Source organism: Chrysochloris asiatica, unplaced genomic scaffold (genome assembly GCF_000296735.1).
Source record: "Chrysochloris asiatica unplaced genomic scaffold, ChrAsi1.0 scaffold00067, whole genome shotgun sequence".
Taxonomy (NCBI): Eukaryota; Metazoa; Chordata; class Mammalia; order Afrosoricida; family Chrysochloridae; genus Chrysochloris; species Chrysochloris asiatica.
Window position 1 is genome coordinate 8,036,000 of NW_006408585.1, and position 10,830 is coordinate 8,046,829.

The 10,830-nt window shown below is 40.7% G+C and overlaps 1 protein-coding gene across 2 annotated transcripts in view; it reads left to right on the top strand.

Moving 5' to 3' along the window:
* Positions 1-10,830, top strand: part of RTN1 (reticulon 1) — a 317,230-nt gene that overhangs the window by 300,324 nt on the left and 6,076 nt on the right. For both annotated transcript variants that reach the window (XM_006864592.1, XM_006864593.1), the window contains 5 exons: positions 1,223-1,430; positions 4,463-4,601; positions 6,415-6,484; positions 7,143-7,189; positions 7,275-7,333. In XM_006864592.1, the coding sequence (XP_006864654.1) occupies positions 1,223-1,430; positions 4,463-4,601; positions 6,415-6,484; positions 7,143-7,189; positions 7,275-7,333 (523 nt within the window). The remainder of the gene's footprint in view (positions 1-1,222; positions 1,431-4,462; positions 4,602-6,414; positions 6,485-7,142; positions 7,190-7,274; positions 7,334-10,830) is intronic.

Sequence of the window (10,830 nt, forward strand, 5' to 3'; positions counted from 1 at the left end):
ACTGTACCTTGGTCTAGATGCCTTTGGAATTGCCTAGGACCCCTGGGCCTTCCTCCATGTTATTGAAGGCACTATTGTTCCAACCACCTGTCTTTTCATTGCTGATGCACCTCAGCAGCAGGGGTTTTGCATTTGAGACTTGAAATGATCAGTAGAGAAGCAAGATACCCATATAATTAAAGCATTAGGGAACTCTGCTGTATGAGACCTCTTTAAAGTATTCAAGAGCAAAGATGTCATTTTGAGGACTGAGGTGTGCCTGACCCAAGCCATGGTATTTTCAGTAGCCTCACATGCATATGAAAGTTGGACAGTGAGTAAGGATGACCGTAGAAAAATTGATGCATTTGAGCTATGGTGTTGAAGGAGAATATTAAAAGTACCATGGACTGCCAAAATAACAAACAAATCTATGTTGGAAGATGTACAGCCAGAATGCTCCTTGAAAGCCAGGATGGCCAGACTTTGTCTCTCACTGTTGTTGTTGTTAAGTGCTGTCGCAGTCCGACCCATAGTGACCCTTTATAGGGTTTCCAAGGAGTGGCTGGTGAGCTTTAACTGCAGACCTTGCAGTTCAATCCAACTTTGCAGTCCAGTGCATCAACCCACAGCACCACACCAGGACTCTGTCTCTCATAGTTTGGGCATATTATCAGAGGGGCCCATCCCTGGAGAAGGATATCATGTTTGGTAAAGTGTAGGGTCGAAGAAAAAGAGGAAGACTCCCAACTAGATGGATTGGCACAGTGGCAGCAGCAATGGGCTCAAACATAACAGTGATTGTGAGGTTGGCCCAGGACTGGGCAGTGTTTTGTTCTGTTGTGCATACGGTTGCTATGAGTTGGTACCAACTCGATGGCACCTAACAACAGCAACAACAACAACAAATCCAGTACTTCACAGAGTCCTCTGAATTTCCAACTTATTTCAAGATCACATAGTTAGGTCCTCTGCAGGAATGGTGTAGCACATAGAGATACAATTTCTGGAAACTCAACAGCTTTTTCTGTTCTGCAAATTTGGAGTCCCTCAGGGATGGAGAGATTCTTCCAAACCTGAATGAAACGGGTAGTAAATATCTTCTCCAGTCGCTGTGCTTAGGGCTAAATGGGAGGTGAGGACCTGCAGCAACCGCAGCTTTAAGGAAGGAGCCACAGTAGCTGGCCCTGTGGTGTTTCCAGTGCTGAGTGGTGTGTGTGTGTTTTGTGTCTCCTCCCCACAGCTATTGACCTGCTCTACTGGCGGGACATCAAGCAGACGGGCATAGTGTTTGGAAGCTTCCTGCTGCTGCTCTTCTCCCTGACCCAGTTCAGCGTTGTGAGTGTCGTGGCCTATCTGGCTTTGGCTGCACTCTCAGCCACCATCAGTTTCCGCATCTACAAGTCTGTTTTACAAGCTGTGCAGAAAACCGACGAGGGCCACCCTTTCAAGTAAGTATTTGGCTTTCCCTGCCTCTCACAGGTCTTCCTCAGAATCTCAGACTCACTTTCCGTCATGTTTCTCTGAGACCTTCCAGGCCTGTTAGAGTTTTCCTTAACATCTCCCCTTTTAATGTCTAATATTTCTGGTGAATTTCTGGGGGAATAAAAATGCAGTTCAATAACCCTCACTCCAACACTAATTTTTTAATTGAGTGTTTATATTTTAATTACTGCTACAACTAATAAAAATCATAATCCATTGTTTTGTTTCATAATTTATTGTATGCAGTGTTTTGTGAAGGTAAGAATGCTTAATCTTCTCAATACTATGAGAGAGGCAGAGCAGGCATTACAATACTGATCATTGTTAAGTGCTGTGGCGTTGGTTCCCACCCATAGTGAACCCGTATAGGGTTTCAAGGAGCGGCTGGTGAGCTTGATTCACCAACCTTACAGTATCAAACCAACGTTATAGTCTAGCCTGCAGTGCTACACCAGGACTGAAGTTCTAAGAAGTAAAGTGGTTTGCCCAAGTTCACATCGTCAGTGAATATCACAGAGCCAGGACTCAAGTATTTTGATTTTTATTTTCCTGTTCTCTCTGGACCAACCCTCTGAGGGATGCAGGGCCTAGGAACAGTCTCATAATGTGCCCTCCTCTGCATTTTTATACTGAAGAAATCTGATTAGAAGAACCATAAGGAAGAAGCTATAGTTTAAGAGGCAGTGTACTAACTTAAGAGAATATATTAAATATGATGGTGGTAGCGTAGTGGTTACGAATCGGGCTGCAAACCTTAAGGCCAGCAGTTCGAAACTACCAGCCGTTTCGCAGGAGAAAGATGAGGCTTTCTGCTCCCGTAAAGATTTACTGCCTAGGAAACCCTTTACAGGGTCGCTATGGGTTGGAACTGACTTGAAGGCACTTAACAACAACAACAAGTATGCTGTGGAGTCAGTTCCTACTCACAGCAACCCTGCATAGCGTTTCTGCAGCTGTAAATCTTTACTGGATCAGAAAACCTCATCTTTCTCCCAAGGAAGGGCTGCTAGTTTCGAACTGCTGACCTTGAGGTTAGTTGCCTGACTCATAACCACTGTGCTACCAGAACTCCTTAGAGAGGGCAACATTAGCACTGCCAGCTGCATGTCATTCAGCTCCATTCCTGACTTATCTCCCAGTGTTAGCTTTTAAGCCCTGGGGGCTTTTCCTAGTGTTGGTCCCATAGTATAGGCTCTGCAGGTGTCCTCACCACCTCTAATCAAGGGACGGTTCTGAATCCCAGGAAGCAGATGGAAATGATGCTGCAGAATCACTCTGGGCCAGCCTCAGTAACTCACCCACACCCCCCTACCCTCACCAGTCACTGGATCTAGCCCTCTGCAACACCAGACGCTCGCAAAAGGGAAAAGACACATGTTTACATAGACAAAGAGGGTGGGTGGCGGGGAGGCTGTGTATCAGATTCCCTTCCCAGTCATGGGTTCCTGGGCTCTGAATAGTGGACAGTTATAGTTAGGCATGTTAACCCTTAGGATGCATTTGGCCATCTTCTAATGCAATGTTAAGAGTCCTGCGGTGGTGCTGTAGGATAAGCACTAGACTGCTTAGCAAAAGGTTGGTTGTTGAAACACCCCAGCCACTCCTTGGAAACTGTATACTTGGAAACTCGACAGCACTTAATAACAACAATGCATGTTAATTAATCTTTTGGCCTATAGCTTGGCTAAACAAGTCCCCATCCGTAAATGTGGGGAAATCTGCAAAAATGGAGCATCATCTGAACAGGGTGTATACAATACCTACTTCAGTGGCCTTGGCTTATGACCAGAGTTCACACCTGTAGCGTCCTCCCTGCCCCCACCTCTGCCCTGAGCCATCCCAGTAAGACTTGTTTTCTCATGATCTTAGTCCCCAATGCTGTTAATGTTAAATGAGAGAACTCAGCTCTCACTTAGCTTTCATATCCAAGGACCTAGTTAAAAGAAAAGAGTTTAACAATTAGTCTACAAGTAGCTTAAATGTCTTATGTTCCTTAAAGAGACAAAGTTGAAATTGAAAACTTTCCTTTGACCATGTCATTTTGATCAGATTGAAATGAATATCTAACTCAGAGTACATTTTGAGTTAAAACACACTAGACAAATCAGTATTTTTCTACTTTTCTTAAAGGAGAGGGGAAAAAAAATTATTTAAACATAAACTCCCTAAATCTCAAACCATACTGTTCTCATCTCAATGCCTAGTGTTAGATAAAGCCTCATAGGAACACAGGGCTGAATTCAAGGAAGATATAATCAATATATAAGTAGAGAGAAGATCATGAAGAAAGGAGGGATAAAGGATGGAGAATGTGGGTGCACATGAATTGGCTTGTATACATTTGGGGAGCCTGGTCTATCTACCCCAAAGTTAAATTAAACCATTTGAACAAATAGTTTTAAATGTAATTACTAAGTAGAACCAATAAGCTTTTTAACACAGCCCAGATCATTTGAGTCTTTCTGTGCTCTCTAAATAGAACCTGGAAGTCAATTCCCAACTTTAAACGTGAACTCTCAAGAGTTTGGAAGAGCAATAAGAATTGGCAGCTAGGATTATCAGATATTTCACCTATTTAAAAAGATCCATCTCCATGCAACCAAGAAAGAGAGGGGCTTTCCCAATGGTTTAGTGGACCAGGAATGTCTGGTGAATTCAGCAAAATGAGCTAATGTGTACTGACTTTTCTCTGAGCTCAGCCAGTTTCCACACTGTGGAATGAGCCCTCACATTGCGTTTATCACCTCACGCTGTGATGCTGTGTTTGGTACAGGGAAGCCATCTCAGTGCCCCCACTAAGAGCCATGGCCTGTGTTCCCCAGTGTACCGGAAGGGGGAGTTTGTGGCACCCAGTGTTCCACTTGGCTTTATACACCCCTCAGAGATGGCCAGTTGCCATCTGCAGAGAGAGAGAGAAGGAAAAGTTATCGGTTAACGTGGGTCGGTGCCTGTTTGGTGACTCCCTCTAATGGGTTCTCTGTGGGTTGTTTGTTGACAGGACCTACTTGGAGCTTGAGATCACCCTTTCTCAGGAGCAGATTCAGAAGTACACAGACTGCCTGCAGTTCTACGTGAACAACACACTTAAAGAGCTCAGGAGGCTCTTCCTCGTCCAGGACCTGGTGGATTCCTTAAAAGTATGATTGCTTGCACCATCTACTTTATAGTCTTGATTTTGTTATCACTAAAGATGTGATAGGATAGGAGCTTTGTAGCATAGTGGTTACAAATTGGGCTGTGAACCGCAAGGTCAGCAATTCGAAACTGCCAGCTGTTCTGCGGGAGAAAGATGAGGCTTTCTGCTCCCATAAAGATTTATAGCCTCGGAAACCCTATTCAGGGTCACTGTGGGTCGGAACCGGCTCTATGGCACTTAACAACAACAACAAAGATGTGATATTATAAGCCACCTTGTAATGAAGAATAACAAGTAAGTGCTAATCCTGTTCTAGAGTTAGGAAACAGTCAACCTTGGCAATCATCTATTTTAATCTCTTCATTTTATAGGTATCAGAGCTGTGGCTCAGAATGTTTAACAAGCTTGTCCAAGGTTGCCCAGTGACTTACTAGAAGAACTAGGATCAAACTTGGGTCACACAGCTTCTAGTTCTGTACTTTTTGCAACATATCAGTTTTTCTCTACTTCCCTCGGGCAATTTTCTAAAATTAAATTTTAAAATAAAAATCTAGTTTATCTGTACAAAAAAATATGTGGTGTTTCACTGAAATAAATTCTGGACTATGCTAAACAAACAAACAAAAACAGAACTTCAAGTGTCCCTTCACGGTTTCTACTCAGAGGCTAAGCAATGTGAAGGGCTCAGGTCTGGCAGAGCCAACATTAAGCATGCAGGGCACTGAGGTTTTATTCCTGATGCTCTCAGGAATTCATTGGATTTCTTTGTGCAAGCTGCTTTCATCCTCCTTATGACTTACTCGTCAGACCAATCAATCATAAGTCAACCAATCATGGAAGTCAATCAATCTTCATTTGGCAAGGTCATAAGCAGGATAGAGGAAAGTTCCAGCAAAGGTGTTATGAGTTTTCTTTGCCCCCAGAGCACTTTGTACAACACTCTGGCAAGGGTCTTGAACACAGGGACTGATTTATTCCAGGAAAGGCAGAGGGAAACGTGAGCAATGTGGTCTTGATCTCCAGTACTTTACTGGAATGTGACTTGCTGAGTACTACTGACGAGAGATGCCAGGGTGATGCTTACCTTCCAGCCCTGGTATGATGCCATAGGATCAGCATTGGACTGCTAACCACAAGGTCAGCAGTTCAAACCTACCAGTCACTCTCAGCACTTAACGGCAACAACACTGCTCTTAGGGTAACATGTCTGTGTGTATCTGTAATGTGAAAACTTTGGACTAAATCAACCAACCTTTTCTGTAAAGGATCTAATAGTAAATATGAAAGAGTGCCTTTGTAGGCCACAGTTACTGGCAAAATCACTCAGCTTTGCCATTCCAGTCTGAAAGTAGCCATGGGCAATAAGTAAATGAAATACCATGTCTGTGTCCCAATAAAACATTATGGGCACTGAAAACTGAATTTTGTAATTTTATCCATTACAAAATATTATTCTTGTTTTGATTTTTCTTTGACCATTTAAAATTGTAAAAACAAAACAAAAGACATTTTAAACTGATGGGTCCATACAAAAACAGGCAAAGGCCATAGTTTGCAGACCCTTGGACTGGGTTATTTCATTGAGTATCTCACTCAGCCCCTTAAATTTCACAACAGAGATCCACAGGTTTCTAGGCGACCTGGAGTCTCTTTCAGTAATTCTCCATGAGCTTGAAGCACCTTATTGCTCTCAGAGTTGCTATCTAAGTTATGATATACTTTGACTCAAATTCTAATCTGTAACAAAGACAATGAAATGAGACTTTTGTGCATATCACAGTTTTAGGAGCTCTGATAATCCTTTCATTCTTTAGTTTGCAGTGCTGATGTGGCTTCTGACTTACGTTGGCGCTCTCTTCAATGGCCTGACCCTGCTGCTCATGGGTAAACACAAATACGATTCTGTTATGTCTTTCACACCCGCAGTAAAGCTAGGCTGTTAGCTTTCAGATTGTTTTGGTAGATTCCTAAGCTTAAATGTCACAGATATTCCTAAGTATAGATATTTCTCTTACCATCATAGTTCCATTAAAGAGCATGATAATAATGGTAATGAATTGATTTTTCCAAAGCGTTTTGGTTTTCTTCAGCCACAACAGGTTTTATTTGACTTCTGATATATATTTATCTGTGGTCCTGGTATGACATTGTAGAATAAATACTGGACTACCAACTTCAAGGTCATTAGTTCAAACCTACTAACTGCTCCTTGGAGACCCTATACAGGGTTACTGTGAATCAGAACCAACTCATTGGCACTTAAAAACAACAGTATATTTATTTACAATGGTAGTTATAGATACTTATTTCAATCTCAAAGAGCATACTATTCTAAGAATGATGACATAAGATCTGTATATGGCTTAGTATCTTTTCATTTTCCTTCTGAACTGCTCTGCCGTCTTCTGTCTAGAATGTTGGTTGCTATAACTAATGCTGTGGTATTGTTAGAGCATATATTATATGATTACTATATAAAATATGTATATAAACTTATTGTCAATGCTCAGAATTGTAATACTGTATTTGTTTTTCATCCCAGCTGTGGTTTCAATGTTTACTCTACCCGTAGTGTATGTTAAACACCAGGTAAGTTCTATGTGATGTCAAACATTCATGTTGAATTTTGACTTCATGACCTTTGGATGTGCTCATGATTCCTTTCTCTTTGTAGGCACAGGTTGACCAATACCTGGGACTTGTGAGGACTCATATAAATGCCATTGTGGCAAAGTAAGTTACATCGTATAATTCATAAACAGGAGACATGATTTTAGGTAGGCATTTAAGTGGATTAAGTAGGGATAATAAAAGGGTAGCAAAATCATAAGTTGATTTTGTTGGAGTCATATATTCATTTCTTTTCCAAGTATACTACATCAGAAAATAAGCATGCTTTGAAAACTCAATTAACAAAATCTTCAGTGAGTTATTTCAGTTATCATAATGAAAGGGTTTGGTAAAGATATTAATTAAGGTCCCTCTGGGGACTGGCCCATGCCCAAGAGCAAGATTGTCCGGTGTAGAGAAGGAAGTCTGATTTGGAAATATGAAATTAATATGTAACAAATGAATTGAAATAAAAAAAAAACAATTTGGTTAATAAACATAAATTTTCAGCTATGAATATTACTAATTTACTAATAAAATTATTTCTAAATTCATTAAATATCTGTAAAATACCTAGGTATTTTAAATTATATTATTCTACATAAAAAATATGTATGCTTGTTTGTTTGTTTAATTAATAAACTCTATGATATGGAGTTGCCATGAGTCAAAATCAACTTAACAGCATCTAACAACAATGACAATAATGTCATGGACTAGCTCACATAGTAAGAGATTAAACTATTCCAGTTATTAGTATCCAAGACTAACATGGTCATTAAACTTTCTGGTTTTCCCTATTCCTTAAATTAGCAGTTTTAGATGTATCTTTATCTAAAATGATAGTTTTTATCTCATTTTTCAAAAGTTTCTTTTAAGTAAAAGCTGACCTAGATTCAATTATAAATATATGACAAAGGGCATCAGACTTTGTCCACATAAACTCCAATGTGGTTGGACCTGAGAGATGGTTAGATTTAAAGGCAAGTATTTGGTTACGAAGGAGCTCTGGTAGCGTAGTGGTTACGAATTGGGCTGCGAACCTTAAGGTCAGCGGTTCGAAACTACCAGCCGCTCCGCGGGAGAAAGATGAGGCTTTCTACTCCCGTAAAGATTTACACCCTCGGAAACCCTGTACAGGGTCGCTATGGGTCGGACCCGACTCGATGGCACTTAACAACAACAACAACATTTGGTTACGAATCGGGCTGCGAACCACAAGGTCAGCAATTCGAAACTACCAGCTATTCCGCGGGAGAAAGATGAGGTGTTCTGCTCCCGTAAAGATTTACAGCCTCGGAAACCCTGTACAGGGTCGCTATGAGTCGGAACCGACTTCACGGCACATCACAACAACAACAACATTTCTAAAGTAAAAAATGAATAATAAGAGAAACAACCACTTTAAACTTCCTCATTATTAGGTTGCATGGTGACCTGGTGTGGCATTGTGAGTTAATATGCTGGACTGCAAAGTCGACATGAACCTTAAGGTCTGCGGTTCAAGATCACCAGCTGCTTCTTGGAAACCCTATACAGGGTCCCTATGGGTTGGAAATGACTCGATGGCACTTAACAAGAGCAACAACATTAGATTGCCACTTGTCTATCACTTTATTATACTGAAGTGGCTGTGTGTTGTTGTGATGCTGAAATCATTGCCCCTGATATTTCAAATACCATCAAGGTCACTCTTGGTGAATAGGGTTCAGTGGAGATTCCAGGCTGAGACCGACTAGGAAGAAGGACTTGGCAATCTACTGCAAAAAAAACCTGGCCAGTGAGACCTTTATAAATAGCAGCATAGCACTGTCTCCTAGAAGCCTCTCAGAATACAAAACACTCAAAATAGGACTGGGGGCAGAGCTGCCTACTAAAAGTAGAGTTAACCTTAATGACATGGATGGAGTAAAGCTTTCAGGACCTTCATTTGCTGATGCTGCGTGACTCAAAATGAGAAGAAGCAGCTACAAACATCCAAGTATAATCAGAATGTGACATGTGTGAAGTGTTATCTAGGAAAACTGGAAATTGTCAAAAATGAAAAGGAATGTTTCAAGACTGATATCCTAGGCATTAATGCACTGAAATGGAGTGAATTAGCCGTTTTGTATTAGACAATTGTACGGAATGACAAATTGAAGAGGAATGGCATCACATTCATTGTCAAAAAATCATTTCAAGATCTATCCTGAAGTACGACACTGTCAGCGATAAGGGACTATCCATATGCTTATAAGGAAGACCAGTTAATGTGGCTATTATTCAAATTTACATCATTGTTGTTGTTAGGTGTCGTCAAGTCGGTTCTAATTCATAGCGACCCCATGCTCGTTCCTGCACCATCCTCACAATCCTTGTTATGCTTGAGCCCATTGCTGCTGCCACTGTACCAACCAATCTTACTGGGAGGTTTCTTCTTTTTCACTGACCCTCCACTTTACCAAGCATGATATCCTTGCCTGATAATATGTCTGAAGTATGAGAGATGCAGTCTCGCTATTCTGGTCCTAAGAAGCATTCTGATTTGTACACAGATTTGTTTGCTCTTCTGGCAGTCCATGGTGTTTTAATATTCTTCTCCAAAATCATAACTCAAATGCATCAATTCTTCTCTGGTCTTCCTTATTCATTGTCCAACTTTCACATGCATATGAGGCAACTGAAATACCATGGCTTGGGTCAGGCGCACCTTTGCTTTTGAACACTTTAAAGAGATCTTGTGCAGCAGATTTGCCTAGCACAATATGTCGTTTGATTTCTTGACTGATGCTTCCATGAGTGTTGACTGTGGATTCAAGCAAAATGAAGTCTTTGACAACTTCGTTCTTTTCTCCATTTATCATGATGCTATTTAATGATCCAGTGGTGAGGATTTTTGTTTTCTTTACATTGAGGTGCAAACTATACCAAAGGCTGTGGTCATTGATCTTCATCAGTAAGTATTTTAAGTCCTCTTCACTTTCAGCAAGCAAGGTTGTATCATCTGCATATTGCAGGTTGTTAATGAGTCTCCCTCCAATCCTGATGCCATGTTCTTCGTCATATAATTCAGCTTCTTGGATTATTTGTTCAGCAAATTTACATATCAACCACTATAATGTTAAAGATGAAGAAATTAAAGTTTTTTTTGCCAACTTCTGCAGTTTAAAATTGATCAAACATGCAATTAAGATGCATTGATAACTATTAGTGATTTGAATGTAAAAGTTGGAAACAAAGAAAAAGGATCAGTAGTTGAAAAATATGGTTTCGGTGATAGAATTGTTGCCAGAGAAGACATGACAGAATTTTGGAAGACCAATGACTTAGTCCTTGGAAATACCTTTCTTAGGCAACATAAACCAACATAAACAAATGGAGCTCACCAGATGGAATACACAGGAATCAAATTGATGACATCTGTGGAAAAAGACAATAGAGAAGCTCAGTATCTGTTGCAGACCGTGTAAGACTAGTCAGAGGTTCGAGGCCCTCTAGGGCCGAGTGTAACAAATGAGGCCACTGGCAGTTAATAGCAGATTGTTTTTCATCAAATTGTTTAGTCATATTTGTTTAATTCCAAACATGAGCCCTGGATGTCCACAGAGAAATGCAATATTCCCCTAAGTTTCTAAGGT